At 38.1% G+C, this 26,883-nt stretch overlaps 1 protein-coding gene and 1 non-coding gene across 2 annotated transcripts in view; both read right to left on the reverse strand.

Annotated features, from left to right (window-relative positions):
• Nucleotides 1–26,883, reverse strand: part of DNAH11 (dynein axonemal heavy chain 11) — a 388,706-nt gene that overhangs the window by 37,459 nt on the left and 324,364 nt on the right. Inside the window, 8 exon segments of the mRNA XM_060196111.1 lie at nt 9,733–9,860; nt 10,735–10,883; nt 12,108–12,301; nt 13,649–13,771; nt 15,527–15,697; nt 18,353–18,493; nt 20,952–21,116; nt 23,645–23,849. Of these exon segments, the coding sequence (XP_060052094.1) occupies nt 9,733–9,860; nt 10,735–10,883; nt 12,108–12,301; nt 13,649–13,771; nt 15,527–15,697; nt 18,353–18,493; nt 20,952–21,116; nt 23,645–23,849 (1,276 nt within the window).
• On the reverse strand, nt 1,489–1,595 carry LOC132540024 (U6 spliceosomal RNA). The gene has a single exon (XR_009551308.1). It is a non-coding gene; the product is annotated as a U6 spliceosomal RNA (small nuclear RNA).

Raw genomic sequence — 26,883 nt, forward strand, 5'->3', positions numbered from 1 at the left:
CTAGTCCCTGAAGATCTTAGAAAGAAGGTCTCTAAGAAGGTATTTGAAGTTTAATGTACTCACTAGGATGGTTCTCAGTTTAAGAAGACTGGGGTCACAAGAAGAGGAGATGTTACAAGGATAGAATGAAGGCCACGTGAAGGCATAGGGATAATATGGCCATCTGCAAATCATAGAGGAAAATCTCAGGAGAAACCAACTCTACTAACACCTTCATCTCACACTCATGGAAGCTCCAGATGGTGAGGAATTAAATTTCTGCTAATAAACTAGAAATTGGTGTGGCAGTCCCAGCAAACTAATAAAGCAAATTAGAGCTTTAATCTTCCTCCCCCACATGCTTGCTACTAGACTACAATAGTATTTCTCCTATTTAATGGTGCCACTTAGCTAAGTAAGAGGAACAAAACAATAGAAAGCCTGTTTCATAAATTCAGACAGGTCCTAATTTTCTCTTATAGAAGACTAAAGGGACCAGGCAGTGGTGCACCTGGTAGAGTACACACACTATAGTACACGAAGACCAGGGTTCAAGTCCCTAGTCCTCGCATGGGGAAAGATTCACAAATGGGGAAACAGTGTTGCAGGTATTTCTCTCTCTTTCTCCATCTCCTCCTTTCATCTCAATTTCTTTCTGTCTCTAATATATATGTATATATCAACATATATATATATACAAAAAATTACTTGAAGAGTTTAAGAGTTTACTTGGAACAAATGTAAAAACATTCTAGGCACTGACTGTGGTATCTGGATAGAGAAATGTCTAAGTGAATTATTTTGAAAACAGCCACGTTCTGAAATTCAGCCTCAGAATTACTTTTGAGTATACTAGCCGTGGGACTAGATTCCAGTGCATGTCTGTTTAAGTACGGCAGTGTCTTGTAATGTTTTTAGCCAATTCACATCCTGCAAACCACATATCTCATCCATGAAAAGTGATTTTAGAAGTCCAGTATGTTAATCCACAAGCCATCTAATATGCTTCTAAGATAAAGATAGCTTTATTTGCCATCTCCAGGAAAGTTTTTCCTGGAGTGTGGGATTTGATAAAAATATCTAGATAAATATCCTGAGAGGACTTGAGAGAGAGGAGAGATACTATGCACTACTCCATCATTCATTGAGCATCTTATGGGGCTGTCTATGGTGTTTCTATAGGGCTCAAATCTGAGTTTTCGCACATGATAAGGTGCACACTTTACTGGGTTAGCTATCTTCCAGGTGAATTTTAATTTCATTTTATGTATTTTGCCACCAGGGTTATAGCTGGGGTGTGGTGCCTAGGCAATGACTAAAGTGTTCCTGTTGGCCATTATTTTTCTACTTATAAATTTGTGATTAATAGTAGGTTACAAGATTATAAAATGATAGTATACCGTTCCACACCACACCCACCACCAAGGTTCTGTATCCCCCACCTTCCTACCTCCCAGAGATAACTATCATAGTTCTCACAAGTCTTAGAAAAATATTGAAAGGCAAAAGAAAAATAATGAAAGGTTCACAAATTTGCATGTCATCCTTGCACAGGGGCCATGTGAATCTTCTCTGTATTGTTAAAATTCTAGTATATGTGCTGCTGTAGTAAGCACACTATCTTTTTTCTTATAGAAATAGAGGTATAGGGAGTGAAACAGAGAGGGAAAGAAACACCTGCAACACTGTTTCAACACTTGTAAAGCTTCCCCCCTGCAGGTGGGGACCAGGGGCTTGAATCTGAGTCCTTGTGCATAATAATATGTGCACTCTACTGAGTACACTATCACTTGCCCCTCTCACAAGACTTTTAATGGTAAAACTTTTGCATTTTAGGGAACAACTATAGCTTATCAGATTCCTAGAAAATGAGTCTTACTTTGTTTTATTTTGAATACAATATTTTCTTGAATTTGACCATATCTTTCCTAGTATTTTCACCAGTCTGATCACTGATTAAATGTGAATTCTCAAAGAAATTTTCATTTTGTGGTCCAGCTTTAGAGTCTGAGCAATAAATTCTATCTCTGTGGAAACAAACAGACAAGTCCTCCATTGTCACCTATCTTTGAGGCTCAGAGACTCACCACCGAGAGTTATCTGTTAAGGTCTCTATTAAAATCTCTTCTAAGGAGTTGGTATTACTTTCCTAGAAGACATTACAAGTGAAGATTGTTAGTAAATTCATTTTTTATTAATAAAAAATGTCAAAGCGCAAGGACCGGCGTAAGGATCCAGGTTCGAGCCCCCAGCTCCCCACCTGCAGGGGAGTCGCTTCACAGGCAGTGTAGCAGGTCTGCAGGTGTCTATCTTTCCACCCCCCTCGGTCTTCCCCTCCTCTCTCCATTTCTCTGTGTCCTATCCAACAACAATGACATCAAGAACAACACTAATAACTATAACAATAAAACAACAAGGGCGACAAAAGGGAAAATAAAGAAATATTTAAAAAATGTAGAAGAGTGAGTAAACAGACCCACAGAGAAAGGAATGTGGGGAAGGAAACCCTGAGGCATGTGGATGGTCCTGAAGAAATAAAAGTATTATAGGGAAGGAGGTTCAGAACTTTGCGCTTAATTTTAGTCAGAATATGACTTGGATTAGGGAGACAGCATAATGGTTATTCAAAAGACTGGGATTCCTGGGAGGTGTGGTCATGGAGTACTAGGGATTGCATCATCTCTCTCCCCCCAAACAACAAACAAATACAAGAGACCCAACTGAAGTCATAATCACAATTGAAAGATCTGCAGCCTCAGGTGGGTGCTCACACATGGTTGGGGTAAAAAGGAGCATGGGTTGAAGAATAACACAGTCAAACCAGAGCTCCAGGTGGCATGGTACCAAGCTCCTCCAATTTGGCAATTTCGTTTTAGGCCCAGCAAGCCATGAGGGTAGTTCCAGTGCCAGAAAAAAAGAGAATAGAGCTTAAAACCTCTCAATCTTTGACTCAAGGGCTTTTTAACTATCTTAATTTAAGGCAAGGGCACAACAAAAAACAGAGAGCATTTGTGACCACAAGAAAGCCCAAAGCAACTGCCCCACCCCACCCCGTCTTCCACAGATCATACAGACAAGAGAAGCCAAAAGATTACAATAGCACTACATGTTGGCCAGCAATAACCAGCACAATAAATCCACAAGCAGAGAAACAGAACCAAACAGCTAACCATGCCATATCAGTCAGATAGACATGAAACAGAGGAACTCCAAGGAATTACCGATTTAGAGAGACTATCAGAGACAGACTACAGAAAAGCTTATTATGAGGACTCTCCAGGAATCTAATCAAGAATTGAAAGAGCATTTTACTATGGAATTAAAACACAAAGAAGAGGAACTCAGAACAGAGTTCACTAGGAAACTTCAACTGTGAGACCAAGAAGGTATGAAATTAGAAATCAACCAAAAAAGGAGCAGAAATTGCTTTAAAGCTTGGAAATTAAACAATATGCTTCTGAACAATGCATGGGTCATTGCAGAGATCAAAAAAAGAAATTAAGAATTACGTTGATAGCAATGAAAATGAATAAACAAGCTACTGGATCCCGTGGGGATTAATAAACACATTATTAATCCCATGGGGATTAACAAACACATTAATAAACAGTAGAAATCTCTAGTAAACCATCTAACAACCCAACTGAATCAACTAGAAGTGGAGTAATAAAGAGACCCAACTGTCATCAGGAGACAGGAAATAGTCAAAATCAGAGCAGAAATCAATGAAATAGAAAACAAAAAGACCATTAGGCAGATTAAGGAAACCAAGAGCTGGATCTTTGAAAGGATAAACAAAATAGATAAGCCACTAGCTACACTCACCAAGAGAAAAAGAAAGAATGCTATGGTAAAATCGCTCAGAAATGAGGGAGGAGATATTATAACAGATGAGGTAGAGATTCAAAGGATTATGCAACACTATTATGGAAATCTGTATGGAACTAAATTTAACAACTTAAAAGAAATGGACACATTTTTAGAGTCCTACCAACTACCAACCTTGACACAAGAGGAAGTAGATAAATTTAACAGGCCATCACTAGTAAAGAAATTGAAGCAGTAATCAAAAAACTTCCCAAGAACAAAAACCAGGGCCTGGAAGGCTATACTGGTGAATTTTATAGAACATTCAAACAAGAACTAACACACATTATCTTAAAACTATTCCAGAAAATAGAAGAGGGAACACTTCCAAACATACTTATGAGGTTAACTTCACCCTGAGCCCTGAAGCAGGAAAGGTCCCCACAAAAGAAGAAAACTATCAGCCTATATCCCTGATGAACACTGATGCAACGATCCTCAACAAAATCTTGACCAATCAAATCCAACAACATATTAAGGGAATGATCCACTAAGATCAAGTGGGATTCATCCCTGGGAAACAGGGGTGGTTCAACATACACAAGTCAATCGATGTAATCTATTATATCAACAAAAGGAAAGATAAAAGATCACGTGACTTCATCAATTGATGCAAAAAAAGCATTTGACAAGGTTCAACACCCATTTATGATAAAGGCCCTCAAGAAACTGGGAGAGGAAGGAAAATTCCTCAACATAATAAAGGTTATATGATAAACCCATGGCTAACATCATAGTCAATGGGGAAAAATTGAAATCTTTTCCCCTAACATCAGCAACTAGACAAGAATGTCTACTCTCATCACTTTTACTCAACATAGTCCTAGAAGTCCTTGCCATCACAATCAGGCAAGAAATAAACATTAAAGGAATTCACATTGGAAAGGATGAAGTTAAACTATCATTATTTGCAGATGATATGCTGATATACCTAGAGGACTCCAGAAACTCAGCCAAGAAACTACTAGAAATCATCAATAAGTTCAGTAAAGTAGCAGGCTGCAAAATCAATACTCATAAATATGTGGCATTTCTCTATGCAAAAGATGGGTTAAAGGAAACAAAAGTGAAGGAAGCAAACCCATTTACAATTTAATCCAAAAAGATTAAATGCCTAGGAATAAATCTAACAAAGGATGTAAAGGACCTTCTCAAGAAAAACTATAAGACACTGTTGAAAGAAATAGAACATGAAACAAAGAAATGGAAGGAAGAATGGGAGAATAAATAACATTAAAATGGCAATTCTGCTAAAAGAAATCTACAGATTCAATGCAATTCCTATTAAAACCCTGATGATATATTTCAAGGAAATTGAACAGATTCTTCAAAAATTCATGTGGAACTTTTAAAAACCAGGAATAGCAAAAGCACTTCTAAGGAAAAAGAAAAAAAATAGAGGCATCATAATACCTGACCTTACGCTATACTACAATGCAGTAGTAGTTAAAACAGTGTGGTATTGGAGCAAAAAATGGTCATATGAACCAGTGAAATAGGGAGAAAGTCCAGAACTCAATCCACACATATATAGTCATCTCATATATGACAAAGGGGCCAAATCTGCCCAACGGGAATAAGACAGTCTTTTTAACAAATAGTGTTGGCAGAATTGGACAGCCACATGTAGAAAAATTAAACTAGATCACCAACTAGTACATACACCAAAATTAACTCAAAATGGATCAAGGATGTGGGTATTAGATCTGAATGTATAAAATACAAAGATGAACATATTGGTGAAACATTTTATGACATTAACATTAAAGACATATTTGGAGACTTCACCCCCTATGGGCAAGGGAGACAAAAACAAAATTGAACAAATGGGACTATATCAAATTTAAAAGCTTCTATACATCAAAAGAAAACTCCACAGGTTCAATCCCCCATACCACCATAAACCAGAGCTGAACAGTGCTCTGGTAAAAAAAAAAAAAAAAAAAAAAAGAAAGAAAGAAAGAAAGAAAGAAAAAGAAAACTCCATAAAGATAAACAGGAAACCTAGGAACTGGGGGCATATTCACACACCATACTTCAGACAAGCAGTTCATATCAAACATCTATAAAGAACACATACATCTCAACAAAAAAAAAAAAAAGAAAAAGAACAACCCAATAAAAAAAGTGAACAGAAGATATGAATATACAGTTCTCTAAAGAAGTGATACAATGGCCCACAGACATATGCATAAATGCTCCAATTCACTCATCACCAGAGAAATGAAAATTAAAACCACATTGAGATACCATTTCACACCTTTGAGAATGGCTTTCATCAACAAAACAGGAGAGGATAAGTGTTGGAAAGGATGTGGAGAGAAAGAAACTCTATTACATTGCTGATGGGAATGCAAACTGGTACAACCACTATGGAGAACAGTATGGAGAATCCATAAACAAATACAGATGGAAATACCTTGTGATCCAGCAATTCCACTACTAGGCATTTATCCAAAAGAGATAATGACACTAATTCGAAAGGATATATGTACTCCCATGTTCACAGCTGCATTATTCACAATAGCCAAAATTTGGAAGCAACCAAAATGCCCTTCAATAGACAACTAGGTAAAACAGTTATGGGACATATACTCAATGGAATACTACTCAACAATGGAATATTACTCAGCAATAAAAAAGATGACTTTATATCCTTTGGGATAAGATGGATGGAACACTAGAACATTATGCTTAAGGAAGTAAATAAGAAGGTAAAGGAAAGGCAAAGGATAGTTTCACTCATATATGGAATTTAGAGAACTAAACACACATACTTGAAACAAACAAACAAACAAACTAAATACGACCCATATTTAGATTGTGGAAAACTATAATGGTTATCTAGGGGGGTGAGGGGTGGGCTCAGACTTTTGGTATCAGGAAAGGTGTAAAATTATAATCTTATTGATTAATATTCTCATAAATCATTATTATTGTGACATGTCAGAGGGGAAATAGATGTAATACTTCAAATTCTTTAACCACCTAGTTTATAGCTCTAAGCACAAACATTTTCTTTAGTTTAAGTATTCAATACCTCAGATTTGTAAGATGATTAAACTCGGACACTGGGCTTAAACTATTCAAGGAGCTCTTAAAAAAAACTGCACATAAAGCTTTTTTTAAACATCTAAGTCAACTACAACTTTAGGCCATACATATCAAGACCATTTGGCCCTGTCAGTATCTAAAATATGAAGATGTTCAGATACAACTAAAGGACACAAAGATCAGTGAGGTCTAGTATATTACTATAGATGATAACTATTGGAATAGCATAGAAAACAAACCCCCAACTAATCTGGTCTTAACACCAATTAATTATTCCTATTCTAAGGTCTTTCTAAGACTACAAGAAACCTCTTGCATTCTCTTTAAGATTCCTTCTCTCAGTCCTGGAGTCTCTTGGCCTATGCCCCTACTTCTTAATATTTCTTTCCTCTAATCCCTTGCCACCATACCACCTATGGTGACCTCAACCAAATTGCTAATAGTGCTGCCATCCCGCATTATGCTACTACTGAATTCTTATGGTGGACTGCAACCTTGATACAGAGCCTGAGATGTCAACCTCACAACTCTTCAAACCTGGTGAGATCTTTCTCAACACATGGGACTACCTACATCCACTTTATATGGCACATCATCTAACAAAGTTACAGATACTAGATATGGGGTAGTGTTTAGGATACTGGGTACAGGTATATAATATATATAGCCATAAGCTAGGAGCAATTATGCAACTCAAAATAATAGCATTCAATAGTCCTTGATGATTAGACTTAGACATCATAAACCTAGAATCTTACTTGTGGTGCCTAAAGAAGACATCATGAACCCTGTAATTGTAATCAATTACTTAGATCAAGGACTTAATCAAGGACTTAGACCAAGTTAGCTTAGCAATCTAACAGAAAGGCCCAAAAGACAACAGATGCCAAAAAACTAATTCTGTTGAGCTGAACAAATGACATTCAGTGCTTAAACAACTGGGAGAAATTCTAAGGTCATCAGACATGGAGAGGACTACAAAAGTTGGATAAGGGCAAGAGATAGGGTCACTTAATAATGGCCCTTCTGGTCAATATCACACCACCTCATCATCTGGGGCCCTAGTCAGGAAATCCTTGGATTTCCACACAAATATGATATGCCTAGCCCTCTAATGGATCCCTCTCTGCACCACTATTGGGCACTTTTATCAGGAACGTCATCACAAGCCTTTTGTGGGCCCTCTCAGGACCTTGCCTTTACCAAAGAGCAGTGATAGTAGGGACTGCCCCAGTCTCTGAAGGGAGGCTGGGGTATCCTGTCATTCCACTCGAGTAAGATTGGTCTTGAAATGAGTGCAGCCTGCACTGTTCCAGGCTGTGACCATGAGCTAAGAGCTCAGACTGACAGGGACTTAGAGGTTACACAGGCTCTGGTGCCATCTACATCTCTATCTCTGTCTGTCTGTCTGTCTGTCTGTCTGTCTGTCTGTCTGTCTGTCTATCTATCTGTCTATTTTATCCAACTTCATGCTAGCTATCAAACTCAAGCAAAAACTACCATAGTCATGGGCCCCTAGAAACATGCCTAAAATGGACTTCCTAGATTTCTTCTACCCTAAGACCCCTAATCTCATCTGTTCTGTTCCTACTTTTTGGTTCCTGTTCATTAACCATTTTGTCTACTTTATGTCTTGCCACCTTTCAGACACCAAGTTGCAGATGCTACCATGATTCCACCCTGACTTCTCTGGGCAGATAACCTCACCAATGTGTCCTGGAACCTCACCTCTCCAGAGCCCCACACCACTAGGGAAAGACAGAAACAGGCTGGGGGTATGGATCAACCTGCCAATGGCCAAATTCAGTGGAGAAGCAATTACAGAAGCCAGAACTCTGAGGAGAGGGCGGAGAGGACCAAAAGGGGAGAGATATTTGGATGTAGTTATAGAGTTGTGTGTGGCTTGGAAGGGAAGAGAAGAATGGATCTGGAAAGAAAAGGGGGCAAGTATGTACAAATGTAGACAGATGGTTGTAGAGATGAAACTTAATCCATGTCTGCATTCTTGGGAGAACCATGGTGGTTTGCAGTGGAGAGACATGGGATTCTGAACTCTGTTGGTGGGAATGGTATGGAATTATACCCCTGTTGACAGGCAATTTTGTAAATCAATATTCAAGCACTAATAAAAAATAAAAGTAAAATAAAACGACCCTTATATCTGAAGCTCCAAGGTTTCAGGTTCAACTCCCTGGACTACAATAAACCTGAGTTAAGCAATGCTTTGGTCTTTCTTTGTCTTTTCTCTCTGCTCTTTTGTTGAAATAAAATAAACAAAACATTAAAAAATGGTATGACCTGTCAATTAGGAAGCATGTTACTATTAAAAAGCCAAGGTATTTCCTTTAGTAATTTTCCCCCCTCTAGTGTTATTACTTGGGTTCAGTGCCGGCACTACAAATCCACTGCTCCTGTGGCCATTTTTTTTCGATTTTTCTTTTTCCTTTTTTATTATAGAACAGAGAGAAATTGAGAGGGGAGGAGGAAGACAGAGAGGTAGAGTGAAAGATAGACACCTGCAGACCTGCTTGTGAATTGACTCCCCTGCAAGAAGGGAGCCAGGGGCTTGAACAGGGATCCTTTTGCAGGTCCTTGTGCTTTGTACAATATGCACCACCTGGCCCCCTCCTCTAGTAATTTTTATTTTTAATGCACAATGGATAGAAAATTCCTCAAAGTCCCTTATTAGCTTTAGAAGTGCCACTGATACCCTAGCAGTCCCAAGTCCCTATGGCATGTGAAAGGAGCACACTTTAAGACTTTGTGGTTTGTTACTGCCATTCAAGTCTCTATTCAGCCCTAGCATTTCCCATGAAAATGTAAAATACTCACTTGGAGTATGACCCAGTGTCCTTCTTTGGAAGCTTTCTCCAGGACCATTTCTGCCACTGGCTCCTGACCTTGTCCTAAAGACACATTGTGGAATTTTCCAGAGTCGATTGTAAACCCGAGTCTTTTGCCTGTAGGAAGATGAGTGGTGAGGTGACAGAGCGGTGAGAGTAAATGTCACCCAGAGAAAGGTGAGGAGTTTGTCTCTGATCACTGCTGTCACCTGCTAGGCCACCTTCCTGTTGAATTGGAAGTAAACTTCTGTCATTTCTAAGAGCTGCATTTTAAGCTCACACCAGTAGTCTCCTTCAAGCATTAGCAAAGCCTGTGACAATCTCTTCCTCTGGTGTTATGGTAATGAAGCTTTTGACATTTTGATAGATGGCAAGCATTGTTACTGAGCTTTATAAACTCTTGCTGGAGTAGCAAAACATTTCCTTCATAAAAAAGGAGCAACATGTGGTAGATATCACATCATTTTTTGACTGGATTGGCTCATTGGGTAAACGCAGGAGCCTCTCACCTTGTGAGGCCATGCTTGAATCAAGCACAGTCGGGTCACAGCTCTATTAACCTGGTATTCTCAGTGTAGGCTGTGGGGAATAGTAATCCAAAGCACAAAACGACAGTGCCTTGCACAATCAAATAGACTTGCTCTAATGACCATTATTTAGTCACAGGGGGCACAAGATTACACAAGCATGGAGAAAATTGCCCCCTGGTCCTCACAGAGTCAAAAGGTGGAAAACAGTACAAAAGAAGCTTGCATTATGCCAACTAGAGGAATGTGCCATTTGAATGTTTCTTCAGATTACGGTGTTATTAGCCTTACATTTTTCCATACACTCAATCTTTAGCAAATAAGAATAAAGAGGGGAAGGAAGGAAGGAAGGAAGGAAGAAGAAAAAGAGGAAGAGAGAAAACCAAGATAACTGTGAACAAAAAGGAAGGTCCGGTGGGCATTGGTGAGGGGGAGAATGGAAGGACAAATGCCTGGCCACTTACCAAGGATCTCCAGATCTTTCAGGGCATCTACTCCAGGGGACAGGATGAAAAACACTGGGGTAGCTGGGCTGCTGTCCTCAAATGCTTTACTTAAATCTAATCTGGTCCTCTCCACATACTTAGCACCCAATTTTTCCTCTACAAAATTCCTGTAAAAATGGATAATGCAAAACATATCACCAGTGCTTTTGACCTTGAGAAGTGTGATAGTTTGAATCTGCTTCAAGTACAGGGAGGAAGTAAACCATGTTTGTTAGATGGGATGGTGTGTGGTAGTGACAATATAAATCTAAGATCTATGCAACAGTATCTGTGAAATCTGTTTCAGCTTTAAAAAGTCCAAAAATCAGCAGCCTATATTTCATTTGGGGGGACCACTGAGATCCCCCTACACCATCAGCTGCTTGCATATGGCTTTGTATCCCCCCAAGTCCCTTGCCAGATCCCCCATTACTTATTAACAGTTCATTAGATTTGCCACAGTGCAATTTTCCAGCCTGCTGGGCTTCTCATAAATATACAAATGCTTTTTGGGGTGTTTCTAACACAGGGAAGCTCAATTAAGCAGGGATTATTTTCCAGCAGCAGCATATTTAACAGAAAGTAAGTACTACTAAGCAGAATTAACTTGTAAAGTAGTTTGGCCAAGGCTTCTACAAAGGGAAAAACTGACTGAACCACATAAAGCAAAATAAAAACCCACCAAACCAAAAAACAAAACCTGAGGCATGCAAATAGGATTGCAGAAAGACTATGATAGGGAAGGAAGTGAGAACTCTTTGGTTGATACATTCAAATTAGGAAAGGACTTGTGAGAATGAAGAAGCATATTGCTATTTAAGCATATTGTTTTCTTTAAGCCAAAAGGATAATAAGAAAGGACACAGGAGTCATGATACAGACAAAAGTTTCTGCTTTCAAATGGTATTGGTGGAAAAGTTAAAGAATCACTAGTATCTTCACAAAAGTATTTCATCTTTGTCTCTGCAGTCAAAATGCCACCCCAGAGCAAAGACGGGAATTACAAATGGACAATGCATATTCTACCTTTAAATTCATTTGTTAACCCTCTCTCCTCCTAGAATATTTCCATTGATTCCCTGCCTTCCCCATTGATTTCAGAGTTAAGTTTTTTCAGGAAGGATTCATGATATCAGCTTACTTAAAAATGTACACTATTCACTATTAACAATATAACTATTAACTATTATTTCAAATGCTAATAATAACATTGACTATATTATCAAAGTTTTGGTGGAATCACTTCTCATCAATATGGATGGACTATAAACACTTCCACCAGATACTCCTAGTCTGGAAGACCATGTTTACTCTAGGCTAACCTGCACTGCCTAAAATAACAATGGTCTTACCTGAGAGCATGTGTTATTCTGTCCGGGCGCATTGCTCTTAAAATAATCAGCTTCTGTATTAAACTCTTCTTCTTCCATTCTTGCGGTAACTTTTCTTTTTCTGGACACTCAGATTCTACCCACTTCCTCCACTGCTTGGCAGACCCTTCCACATCTCGGTCTATGCCTCGAAATTCTTCCATAAGGCTTACAGCCTATAATACAATTGAAGAACAGATAGGAGTGAGAATGATAGCAATGAGCTTCAGACAAAGGATTTGTGAATATATCAAGCTAGATGTAGTCTCCATTTCAGCTTCAGATTTTCTCTATACCCTCTTCTGCCTAAGTGGAAGGTCTCCCTGGTTCTATGATCTGATTAGGTGTGGACAGCAGGAGGCACTGGCAAGAGAACAGAAGACTGGAAAAGAGAGAGGAAGGGTAAGTCTCTTGTGACAATTTGACAAGGGTTATATTTTCTACCAAACCCCATATTTTCCTACCTCAGCTCCATTCACTGTTACTTTCCCTTCTTTTTCCTTTCCCTTACTCTCATTGATTCCCTTATTTTTCCAATACTCTGGAAAAATTATCCCTTTGATTGTATCATCTATTTTGTGCCAAGATAAATAACTGAACCCAATCTAATGAAATTCCATTAAAATGCATATTCTTAGAAAAAGGAGTGGGGTGGGCAGGTGGTGGCACACTTGGTTAAGTGCTTACATTATAATGTGCAAGGACCCAGGTTCAAGCCCCCTGGTCCCCACCTATAGGGGGAAAGCCTCACAAGTGGTGAAGCAGGGCTGCAGGTGTCTCTCTGTCTTTCCTTCTCCTTTCAATTTCTGTTTCTATCCAATAGTACATAAATAGATATTTTAAAAAAAGAAATTTAAGAAAAAGGAGCAGAACAAAGTTAACCATATGGGTATCTTATTTCCAGAGCCTAAGAGAATAAATTCTTAACAATAGAGCCATCTGACCAAATAAAAAAAAAAAAGAAGGACTGCTAACAGGGTACTGAGGAATTCTTTTTTTTTTTTTGGTTTGTTTATTTTTGTTTTTGTCTTTTACCAGAACACTTCTTAGCTCTGGCTTATGGTAGTGTTGGGGACTGAATGTGGAACCTTTGATGCCTCGGATATGAAAGACTTTTTGCATTACCATTATGCTATCTCCCCAGTCTCACTATCATATGTTTTTTATTTTTTACAAGATTCTGTTCTGCTTACACATATTACAATGACAATAATCTACCATATTGTGTAATTAACAAAACAAAAAGATAACAAAATAAACCAGTTATGTAAACTATGTATTCTTTGAAATGTATCAAAGGTCCTGATAAACTATATGTATTTATAACAATTTCTCCATCTACAAATAAGTCTTTTGCTTCCAAGTAAGAAATAATTAAATTTAGCAACACAAAGGTTAATTGTAGAACATCATATTATATAGCATATATATATATATACACACACACACACATATAACCTGTATTTCTTAAATATATATATATATATATATATTCATTTATTGGATATAGATTCCTAATATACCTTAATTGCACTCCATGACTGAGAGGTTAGAAAGTCCACAGGACTCTGGTAAGTGTGTTCAACTGGGAATCGAAGCAGGAAATCCAGTTCAAGAGGGTCTATCTCCTTCTTCTTCAGCAAGATCTTGAAAAGGTTCATTTAGTTTACATCCAAATCACGATACAGGAAAGCAGTCATAATTTAATAGATCTTATTTATTTATTAAATTCTCCAAGTCTTTGGAGAATTCTGTACAACACACACACCATAGTTGAAATAAAAAATCTTAAGTTATGTCCATGATTTCAAACCCTGGCTTACTCCAAATTTAATTTCTATATCCATTGGTTATACATAAATATGTGTGATATGAAATACATATTGAAATATGTTTTTGTATGTAGTCTTCTGCTACCTGATAATGTTTGCCTTAAAACTCATTTTATAAATTGGGAAAGCCTCCAATGACAGTGGGCTAAATTAGTAAGAAGTAGAACTACTATTGTAAGTTACATAGCAATTGTATCCTATAAAATGTAAGACTATGAAAGATTTTTGTCATATGTGAGCTTATATTGTGAAAAACTGAAAATGGTTTTACTGATACACAAGTAAACAAAACAAGTTATGAACAGAACAAACTTCAGACATTCTGAATACAGAATTGGTAAGAAATCCACAGAACATTTTCAGGAGAACAAGCAAAATGCCTTACAAAGCTAAATAGGTTAAATGAGTATTATGCCATTTTAAAACTCCAGATATTTTTAAATGCATCATGGGTAGTAATACACATTAATATGATATTTTAGGGCCAGGAAGGTGGCTTAGCAATGGTATAGCTTGTGTGCATGAGGCCCTGGGTTTCACATAAAATGGCAGAATAGTGAGCTCATCTCTCTTTCTCTTGCAATACAATCTTTAATTTATTTTATTGGGTAATCAATTTAGAATTTTGATTTATTTCAACAAGTAGGCCATTGTAAATATGCATATGAAATTCTGACTAGCAAAGATTGTCAAGACTAAAAATGAATTACAATTTATCTTTGACATCCATAGGAAGTTTTAAATACCTGTGCATAGAAACCATAACTATCATTCCTGATCTCTAATGTGAATTATATATATATATATATATATATATATATTCACATTTTTGGAGTGCCTTTTTCCTTGTTTATAACACATATTTTTATATAACTCAAATTAATCTATAAGTACCACAATAATTGGTGATAATTTGCATTATGTCTTCTTTGGGTAAGGCATCCTGAAGGACACAAAATAGATACAACATCAACATTCCATCAAGATTTGAATTGAAAGAAAAAGTTTAAACAGCAAAATACTTAATAAATTACAAAAGACAATCTATTTATATCATCTACAATTATTGTTCTCAATTGTTTTCTCTTACCACAACCATCTTTAATTAAATACAATCTTTTGCAGAAGTCCATATAAGAGAGTAACATGGATTCAAGTGGATGTGTGAAAGCTGTAGTTCTTTTTACCCCTTCACTGTTCCAAAAGAATAACAAGTACTCCCAAGGCCTCTAAGATCTGAATTAGTAACTAGCATCTCAAAGACCCATCTGAGCAGTACCTTGGAGGTCCCATACAAGACCTGAGAAAGTAGGAGAATGTCTCTTCAGTCTGCTTTTCATAGTCATGGATGCTGTGGTTGTTTGAAGTGCAGACCTGCCTAAACCAATGCACTGAGGACCTATTAGAAGCTTATCATATGGCCAAGCTCGCTCTAGAAAACCTAAACTTTTCTGTCACCAAAAGCTTCCCAAAAAGGTATCTATCCCTTCTTTTAGCAGAAATAAATTGCCTTAAGAGGGGGCATGGAACTTTGGTCTGGGATGCTTTTGACTGATTTAATCTCCTCACCTGAAAAGTCATCTGGGATAGGAAGGTGAGCTTGTCCTTCTCAAACAGTGCCTGACTGGTGTAGAGGAAGATGGAGTGGGTGATGCTCTCCATCAGCACTGAGGTACGCTCCTGTATGTCCTCCACCTTGTCAGCCTGCTCAATTGCTCTGTGGAAGAGCATGTTGAAAGCCTGAGAAATTTAATAAATGATGAAATATTTGGAAACTCGATTCCATGGGCAAGTGATTAAATAAATGAAACTACATCACATTGAAAAGCTTCTATGCATAGAAAGAAAAGTCCACAAGGATAAAAAAGCAACCCAACAAATGGGAGAAGATATTCGCTTACCATACATCTGACAAGAGTTTGATAGCAAACCGTATATATAATTTTTATTTTACTTTATTTTATTTATTCCCTTTTGTTGCCCTTGTTGTTTTATTGTTGTAGTTATTATTATTGTTGTTGTCGTCATTGTTGGATAGGACAGAGAGAAATGGAGAGAGGAGGGGAAGACAGAGAGGAGAGAAAGACAGACACCTGCAAACTTGCTTCACCGCCTGTGAAGTGACTCCCCTGCAGGTGGGGAGCCGGGGCTCGAACTGGGATCCTTATGCCGGTCCTTGTGCTTTGCGCCACCTGCGCTTAACCTGCTGCGCTACAGCCCGACGCCCCATATATATAATTTTTATAGAACTTATACAGATTGACAACAACAATAAAAAAAACAAGTAATCCAATAACAAAGTAGGCAAAAGATTGGAATAGACACTCTTCTAAAGATATACAGATGGCCTACAGACATGAAAAAACTGTTCTACTTCACTTATCATCAGAGAAATGCAAATTAACATCAAAATAATACACACACATACACATGAGATTGGCCTAAATCAACAATGACAAGTGTTTGCGACAAGAAAATGGCAAGTGCTGGTGAAGATGTTTATAAAAAGGAATCCTGGTACACTTAATGGTAGAAATGCAATTCAGTTCAGCCCCTTTGGAAAACAGTAGAGTCCTTAAACAAATAAAAATGGAAATTCAATATGATCCAGTAGTAACATTTCACTAGATATATAACCAGAGGACATGGAAACACTAATGTGGTGGGACATATACATACTCTTATGTTCATAGCTGCATTATTCATAATAGTGAAGGAATGGAAGCAACCTAAATACTCCTAACAAAAGGACTAGGTGGTGACACAACAGTTAAGAGTGTGCACATTACAATGCACAAAGACCCAGGGTCAAGTCCCCAGTCCCCACCTATAGGAGGGATGCTTCATGAATGGTGAAGCAGTACTATAGGCATCTCTCTCCCTATCTCCCCCTTTCCTCTCAATTTGTCTCTACTTCTATCAAGAGTAAATAAATTTATTAATAAATAAAATTTAAAAAAACTAAATGCTCATGACAGATGAATGAGTAAATAAAGAAATTATGGGCCATACATTCAATGGAATACTACTTTGCAAAAAAATAAATAAATAAAAGGAAAAGGATGCTATTGTGTCCTTTGAGACAAAATGGATGGAACTGGAGGCAATTATACTTAGTGAAGTAAGTAAGGAGTTAAAAATGGCTACCAGGTGGTTTTGCTTACATATAGGCTGAAAAAGTTGTGGTATATATACAAATAAGCTTTCAAAAAAAAAGACTCAAATTGTCTCTAAGTCTGTGAAAACTATGGTAGTTATTGTGTGACAATGAGGGTCAAGTAAGGGCTGGAGTTTGATGGTGGATGTTCTGTCAAACTATACCTCTGAAGTCTTACAATCTTGTAAACCATTAGCAAATCATTAACAAACACAAATAAATAAGTAGTGAAAATAAAGACACAAATTATCAAAATATTTGGGACACAGTTAAGGCAGTGCTGAGAAGGAAGCTCTAGTCATACAAGCACACAACAGGAAACAGGGAAAAGCTCAAATAAACAGCCTGCTCTCACACCTTAAAGAACAAAGGAACACTAAAGCAACCAGAAGGGCTGAAATCACTAAAATTAGGGCAGAAATAAATAACACTGAAAATAAGAGAACCATACAAAAGATCAATGAAGCTCAATGTTGGTTCTTTTGAAAGAGTAAACAAAATCAGCAAACCCTTAGCCAGACTCACAAAAAAAAAAAAAAAAAAGAAGAAGACTCAAATAAATAGGATTGTAAATTAAAGAGATATTACAACAGACATGACAGAAATCCAAAGTATCATATGAGGCTTCTATGAACAACTATATGCCACCAAGCTAGAGAACTGGGAAGAAATGGATGAATTCCTAGATACCTGCACACTTCCAAAATAAAACAGAAAGAAACTAGAAAATATGAACAGGCCAATCACAGCCAAAGAAACAATAAAAGTCTTGGACCCAGTGGCTTTACAAATGAATTCTGAAAAACTTCAAGGAAAAGTTAATACTTCTACTTTTATAACATCTTTTATAACATCAGTCAAAAGACTGAAGACACAGGACTACTCCCTTCCAGCTTCTATGAAGCAAACATCACCCTGATAACACAATAGAAAACTATAGATCAATATTTCTGATAACATAGATGCTAAAAAATTTAACAAAATTCTAGACAATCAGATACAGCAATATATTAAAAAGATTTTTATCATGACCAAATGGGGTTTATCCCAGGGGTGCAAGGTTGGCTTAATATTTGTTAAATCAATCAATGTGATCCACCACATCAATAAAAGGAAGACCAAAACCACAAGATTCTATCATTGACTCTCTACTAGACACACTGATGCTTGAAAATAAATTTCAAAATTCCAGACACAAGATGAAATTTGAAAATGCTCTTAACTGTATTCAGCATTACCTTCAAAGAGAATTGATAGATGGGGTTGATCTTTCTGAGGTCACTGATGACAAAATAAAGAAGAGATGCTCTTGCTGCCACAGGTCTGTAACATTCTCGAGCCTCATTGATTTTCTGTTCATTTTCTTGAGCCTCAATCACCTATGGTGGGATTAAAGAAAATATGTTAATTTACTCTTCATATTTTCTATGAATATCAGTAAGTGATAGAAGGCATGATCTAAAGTGAGAAATTATTAGTGTTAAAATAGATAATACATGGCACTGATGTGCTCAAGTTTTAAAGAAAAAGTTATTAAATTCCCATTTTAAATAAAGTGTTTAGACAAGCTGTCAATGAAAATGGACATAACTATGGTTGCTTCATGGTTAAAGTTAAACCTGAATGCTCTTGCTTCTACAGACTTTATTCCAAATTAATATCACCTTCTGGCCTCCCTTTTCTCTTTCAGGGGTTAATAGCCCAGCTGTATCACCTCCAAGGGATGCCTCTTAAAAGACTGCTGGGTCAGTTCAGTGCCAATGACTTTATTGGTCAACAAGGTATACAGAAGTGGCCAAGGTCAGTAGCTGGGCATATTAAAATACCTTTATATAAATATTCTCATGTTTCTAATTCTGAATACATTATATCATCCATATGCTCATATATTTCCATTCAGTTTATTTATATATTAGCCTCTGGGTATATTCTGAGAGGCATTAAGAAAACTATGTCAGTGACTAGCATATTCATTTCTATTCAGGCTCAAATATCTATTTATCTAAAGCTACTGCTAGTCCTGTATATGACCCAGTATTGTTTCATTTTTTTCCCTGTAATCTTGATAACCATATTTGTGTACCTAAGGAAATAAAACAGAATGAGAAGTCACTATATGACAATATATTCAGAAGGTAGGAGAAGACATTTTAGTAGACAATTAGAAGTTAGCTTTAAAGCTAAGACCTAATTTGCTTAATTGCTCTAATCTTTACCATCTTAGAGTCACCTAGAATTCACTTACTTAAAAGGACAGAATAATTTGGGATTCCAGTTCCTTGCTTAAATTAAGACAAATACATTAGATGTGTGGTGACAGAGTCTCTGCTGATAATTAACAGATTATGGAGGATATTACAGAAAGCAAATAAGGGCTCATCCTCATTTTCAAACAAAGCATTTTAAGGGTTAATGGTCACTTGTAAAAGTCCAAAGTGCTTCAGCCATATTGGGGCACATGTTGGACAATCAGCAGGCAGCCTACTCAATGAAAAAAAACCTACTGGCTTTTAGGAAATGTCATTTTCTCAGGGTGAAAAATGCACTACAGCAGGAGACCAGCCCTTGCTCAGTCTCCCACCATGGCAGGCCTGTAAACAAAACTTTAGCTCTAAGGATTTCTCTCAAATGTACAACAGACTGTAAAACCTGTGGTGAGACTACAGGATGTCAGTTTGCCAGCAATGGATGCTAAGACTCTTAATTAATTTTTTTAAACCATATAAGCCAGCAGGCCCCAATTTTGTCTGATTCGATCATTCAGGAAAAAAAAACCCAAAAAACCAAACCAATAAGCTGACTGTGTCAAATGTGAACGATTGATGATGGCAGAGGAGGACCTAGTGAGGGTTGTATTATTATGTGGAAAACTGGGAAATACTATGCATGTGCAATCTATTGTATTTTATTGTAAAAAAAAATGTGAAGGACTGGCTCTCCACTGGATGAGGAGGAACACGAGTTCAATCATCTCATCTCCATTCAGCTCCACACAATTAAAATTTATTTGTTATGCCAGTTTTACTTACTCATACAAAGATGGAGAGAGAGAGAGAGAGACAGAGATAGACAGAGAGAGAGAGAAACCAAGACCAAGACCACAGCAGTGAAGCTTCCCTGGTGTTGTAGTTCTCCTATATCAGGAGCAAAGGCCTTAATCTGGGACACCATACATGGAACAACTGGCTCCCACAGTCCAATTAGTTTATTTTGTTACCAGAGTTACTGCCAAAACTTGGTGCCTGCTCACAGACCCCATTTCTTTCTTTATTATTCTTTCTAGATTTTTCACATTTTTTATGTTGTTTAGGGGAAGATCCAAGGGTATGTGTGTGTGAAACCATCACTGAGCGTCCCCCTACTTCTTTTGATTCTTTTGTCTAGAGAGGGAGGGTGGGAAGGGGGGGGAGAGAGAGAGAGAGAGAGAGGAAGAAGAAGAAGAAGAAGAAGAAGAAGAAGAAGGAGGAAGAGGAGGAGGAAGAGGAGGAAGAGAGAAAGAGAAAGTGGGGGGAAAGAGGAATAAACAGAGGAGAGGCCAGGGCGCCACACACCTCCATCCATGAAGCTCTCTCTGTGCTGTCCATGGTGCTCCCACACAGAGGTAGGGCTCAAGGTGTGTGCTCTACTATGTGATCTATCTTCTGGTCCCCATTTGACTGAATTCTGTTTTGTTTTGTCTCATTGTCCTTGTATTCCATGTTTTAAGGATTGTTTATAAAATCACCTGAATCCCATTAAGTCAGTCCTTTTAGAGAAATGATCAAGTTCAATGACACTTTCACCCAGGCACTAAAGTAGACTATTAAATCCCTCCAGGTGTTCTGTGCCTTTTCCTACCTTGCACTCGATCTCTGCCGCTGTTGCCTTTGTGGTCTCCAGTCTCTCTACCAGCTTGGTGTCATCTAGAAAGCTCCCTTCTGCTGCAGAGAGGCGCAGAAGGAGGTCATCTTCCAGATATTTCAGCTGGATCTTAAAGTCATTTTGGTGTTTTGTTAATGCCAGCTAACATAATCCAAGAGAAGCGTGAGAAAATGGTGATTAAATTCACATTTCAAAGCCAGTTTCCTTAAGTACAAATTCTATGGAGTCAGTAAAGAAGATATACTTCAGGGTGGGGGCAGATAGCATAATGGTTATGCAAAGAGACTCTCATGCCTGTGGCTCAAAAATCCCAGATTCAATCCCCTGCACCACCATAAACCAGAGCTGAGCAGTGCTTAAAAAAACAAATAAAAAGACAACATACTTCACACTAAAACCACACTAATCCTAACTTTAAAAAAAGTCAAGAAGGCACACAGGGGTCCCAAGTAAAAGCACTTATCTTTAACCAAGAGAAAGAATCTTGTAAAGAAAATATTAGGGGCTGGGTGGTGGCACACTACCCAGGAATAGAAACTTCTCGTATTTTCACCAGCCTATAAAGAGCAGAGATCAGAGGGAGTCAGGCAGTAGCACAGTGGGTTAAGCACAGGACAAAGCGCAAGGACCAAAGTAAGGATCCCGGTTCGAGCTCTGGCTCCCCACCTGCAGGCAAGCCACTTCACAAGCGGTGAAGCAGGTCTGCAGGTTCCTTTGTCTCCCTCTCTCTGTCTTCCCCTTCTCTCTCCATTTCTCTCTGTCCTATCCAACAACAACATCAATAAAAACAACAATAAAACAACAAGGGCAACAAAAGGGAATAAATAAATTAATTAATTTAAAAAAAGTAAGATAATACTTTCTCTCCTCACAACAGGAAAAGAGCTAACCAACAACTAATTCTTTCATCAGAGAACCTGGATCTCAGCATATCCTGGTACTCAAAAACAGGTAACTCAGGTGAATACAGACAATTACATTTAATCAGAGCACTTGAATAGTAAATGACTAATTGCTGGAGGGAAAGCAAAAATGGCTTGGGGGGTCGTCTTTTAAAAATATTTTATTTATATATTTTGGATAGGGACAGAGAAATTAAGAGGGAAGGAGGATCTATAGAGGGAAAGAAAAAGAGAGACACCTGCAGCATTGCTCACTGCTCTCAGGAAGCTTCTCCACTGCAAGTGGAGACTGGTTCAGCCATGGTAATGTTTATGCTCAGCCAGGTGTGCCACTGCCCAGCCCCTGCTGGGGGCCTCGTCTTAAAAACCACTTTTCACATTTAAATGACTATCTTTTGTCCAGCCAAATCTGCTCAATTTATAAGATTGTTGTAGTTACAGGGTCCAATTTCACATCGCCATACTGTACCCACCATCAATCTGTCATCTCCCTCTAACATATGGTCCTGTGCCCCGGCACCCCTTAGGACCCTCTCTGACATGCCCTTTTGGGGTTCTTGAATTTGTTTCCATGTATTTTCCTGTTATTTCTCTCTTTTTTACTAGAGCAGTGTATAGCACTGACTTATGGTAGTGCCAGGGATTGAATCTGCAATCTCCCAAATCTTTTACTTTCTTAAATCCCAACTGTGAGTAAGATTATTTGGCATTCGTCCTTCTGGCTTATTTCACTTAAAACAAGTCCCTGCAATTCCACCCATGTTGTAGCAGAAGAGAAGACTTCATCATTTTTTTTTTTTTTACAACTGAGTAGTATTTTATTTTTAGTATTTTATTGTGGATATAGCCCAAAACTTCCTTGTCCATTCATCTGCCACTGGGCACTTGGGTTGTTTCCAAGTCTTAGCTATTGTATATAGTGCTGCAGTGAATATATTTTAGAATGCTTCTCCTCATCCTCTGCTCACAGCATTCTTTTTTTTTCTTTCTGATTTTACTGTAGGAGCCTGCTAAATAGAGCAAGAAAAATTATTTTCAGGGCTATATAAAACACGGATTTCTGGGCCCACCTCCAGAATTTCTCATTTAATAGAATCTGGGTTGTGGTCTGAAAATTTGTATTAAAAAGAGTTCTCAGTTAATGCTGTTGTTCTAGGAATCACCACTTGAGAACTGCCAGTTGACTGCAGGAGTGACACACTTTTCCCATACAAAGCTAGATGGTTAATACTTTGGGTTAAGTATGTCATATGGTGTCTATGGTAACCACTCAATTCTGTTATTGCCTTCTTCCTATAGCTCTAGGCTTGTTTTGTTATTTCCTTGTTTTCTGTATTCAATGCTGAATTTAAATACTTTCAGGATTTTTTTAAACTGATGTACTTATATATTTCCATTGAAATACTAGTTCTAACCACCAACAAGCCCCTTAGTTTCTCCACCCTAATCCATGACTCCTCATTTTTGTTCTTCCCCTGGTTTAAGTGGTCTCTTCTCATCTAACCCAACAGGAAGTTTTACCTTCGACTCCTGTTTTCTAAGACTGCAATTCCCTTTTGCTTGTCCTGGTTACCTGCATCAGATAAGATCTGGAATGAGTTCATCTTTACTAGGGCAAAACCCTAACCACCTCTTCTATGAGCAGTTATCTCTGAATGGCTTAACACTGTGCATTAAACCTTGTTCTTTCTGATTAAATTCTAAGACCTCATGTCTTATCATTTATGCAAAACAGGGACTAAAAATTATTTATTATTATTATTTTACCTTCAGTTTCTCCAAATCTGGTCTTTCAACACTGACAACCTCTGCCAGCAGCTGGGATTCTAGACCATCTTCTGTGACTGTGAAATTGAGGAGAGTTGTCTGAGCTTGCAATTCTGGCTTATAGTGAGGATTTGCCAGCTTTGTGTGAAGGATAAGGCGAAAGTTCTTATTAAACTCACATTCTTTATCTCCAATCTTGATATACCTGTGAGGATTGAGGAGAGTCCTCTGAACCATGACATCATTCCATAAGAACCACAAGACATCACTCCATCCCTATGATCTGTACTGTGTCTAAGCCATACAACCAGGTGATTCAGGATTTTTCAGTTAGTCTTAGTTTGTATGGAGTCAGTACTACCTACTAAAAAGCTACATGATTATGATTAGACTGCTCAAATGAAAATGGTGATGAACCAATACTCACTCATAGTAGTTCCATAGCAACTACAATTTACACTGTATGTAAATACAATGAATATATAAAGGGCCCATATATACCTTATCTTCTAGGTAAACTCTGTGATTATTCTTAAACACTGCTATCCTTTAAGGATAAAATGAGCGTAAATGTGCTTACATGTACAAACTGGAAAAAATGTGTACACACATAGTTGAAATTTCCAATACTTTTGGTACTAGCTCAGAAGCAAAGCTTAAGAAGCCTTTTTTTCGTCTGTGTGAGTTGCGTGAACAGTATTCTTCTTATCTCCATCTCAGACAGACTCACACAACAATCATACTTGTGTTTTGCACACTGACACCTCTCTTGGCCACTGGACTCATACATGCAGCTCCAAATCCATTCCTGGGGCGTGGAATCAAGGAAGCAAGAAGGGAGAGTTGGAACTAGAACTGGAACCTACAAGTCTGTGTTAGAGTCACTCTGTCCTCCTTGTGAACCAAGGAGTAGAGAAAGATAATGTTAGTTTCCTCAGGGAGAATAATTAAACCAATATTCCAATGGAAAAATAATGCAAAGGGAGCATGCAGAGTGTTCTATGGGTCTCCATGTTTCCCTAAGTATGACAGCATTTAAAAAAATTATTTATAAAAAGGAAACACTAACAAAAAACATAGGATAATGTGGGTACAACTCCACACAATTCCCACCACCAGAACTCCATATCCCACACCCTCCCCTGATAGCCTTCCTATTCTTTATCCCTCTGGGAGTATGGGTCCAGGGTTATTATGTGGTGTAGAAGGTAGAAGGTCTGGCTTCTGCAATTCGTTCCCCGCTGAATATGGGCATTGGTAGGTCGATTTATACTCCCAACCTGGTGTGACTGCATTTTAACCTTAGTTGCCTTGATGCCTTGCAGTCTTGTACAATCATCTCCATTCTGCTTCTGCATGAGCTAGCTGGAAGGTGGTTTTTGTAACTGCAAATAAAGCTCTGAATATATGCAACCCCTCTTAAGGGCAAGGTCTACTTTTTCTTTTCTGTATTTTTTAAAATTTTTGTTATTGTTTGCTTGTTTAATCTACTTTATATAGAATTTAAACATCAACAAACTTTATCATCTGCATTCCAAAATCCAGAGGATGATGGCTTTGGCCAATAGAAGCACTGGCAAGAGCATTACGTACAGGCGAGGAGAGAGACTGAAGTGTTTTGGTCCTGCCTCAGCTGTATTCTGCTGTGACAGTATTTCAGGTTTAGAATTGCCCTTTTCCACAGCTCTGACCATAGACTTGATAATAGCATCACTGCTGGAGGTAGTAATGGATTCCTGCTGTTGCAAATCCTTGATTATCTCAAGAACTCTCAGTGGCTCCTTTAAGCTTTCCTTTTGAAAGTACTTTCTCTTTTTAACTTCTGTATCATATAGAAAGTCAGAAACCCCAAATACTAGAACTTTTCAAACCCTTCTAGCAAAGTAGCCTCAACATTATAGGAGTGGAAATTCATAGAAACAGCCTGAGAGTATGACTAATACAAAGAGCATCTTTTCTGGCTCCTATTTTATCTTACTCAGGAAAATTCTGAATTCTTCCTATGTAAGTGTAAAAATAATTTCTCCCTCTCTATATTCCCTTCTCTCTCAATTTCTTTGTCTCAAAAATAAATAAATAAATAAAGTATGGGGTCAACATGGTGGTATAGCTGGTTGAGCAGACATGTTATAATGTGCAAGGACCTGAGTTCAAGCTCCACATCCCCACCTGCAGGAGGGAAACTTTGCTACAGGTGTCTCTCTGTCTCTATTCCTTTAGACCTCCCTTCCCCTCTTGATTTCTGTCTCTTTAGTCAATAAATAAGTAAATCAATAAAATTTAAAATAATTTAATTATAGAATTACATCACAGTAATGATATTATCCAAAGCCTATATTATTTTAATTAAAATATAACATTTTAAATAGCCATTAAAATTACTGCTATTAGGAGACCACCTGGGACTGCAACAAGACAAGACTAGAATGACTTTGGGAGCCCACCAAATCACCAGAGCATCAAGAGACCACAACTCTGCCCTGAGCTCCAGCTCTACTCCAGTGAGAAACTGCCAGGCAAGCCTGAGGGTGTTTCTTCCTGGGCACGTGCTCTCTGGGTTGGAGAGAACTCTGCTGGAGCCAACCTAGACTGCTGCTTACTCAGCCACGTGGGAGAGGAACCAGGAACTCTCGTGGCTGAGCAGGAACGCAATTCAATCTTTATTGATGAGCAAGAATGCAGTGCAATCAATCTAATCTCTGTTCATTAGAAAAATCCTGTCCTTTATATCTCCTGATATGTCAGAAATATCAGGTAGGAAGAGGAAATATGTAGGATGGGGGCGGGGAGAAGGAAAAAGCACATGAACCAGTGAGGATTAAACGGTAGAAAACAGGATGTGACTAGGAGAGGGGGCAGTGTGGAAAAAGAGCGTGAACCAGTGGGGATTAAACCAATGCAGGTCTCAAACAAAACAATGATTATGTAAATAGACCACAGCATTAAGCGATGCAAGCAAACCTAACGTGATGATCAAAACAGAAGGGATCTTAGAAGCAGACCAACAAGAAACATCTCTAAAGAACAAGGAATATTAAAGATCACCTGAAACTACAACAAGAAGAGACCAGGACTACTTTGGGAACCCACCAAGGCACTGGTGAGTGAAAACACATATGCCTCGTGCACAGAGAGAAGCCTAAGGAGAAACTCCTGGGACTAAAGCCTATATCTACTCTTCAGTGGCTGGTAACAGTCTGTCAGTTTGCCAGCTGAGGCACAACCTCCAGTCTTTTAAG

The sequence above is a fragment of the Erinaceus europaeus genome, chromosome 8, assembly GCF_950295315.1.
Source record: "Erinaceus europaeus chromosome 8, mEriEur2.1, whole genome shotgun sequence".
Lineage (NCBI taxonomy): Eukaryota > Metazoa > Chordata > Mammalia > Eulipotyphla > Erinaceidae > Erinaceus > Erinaceus europaeus.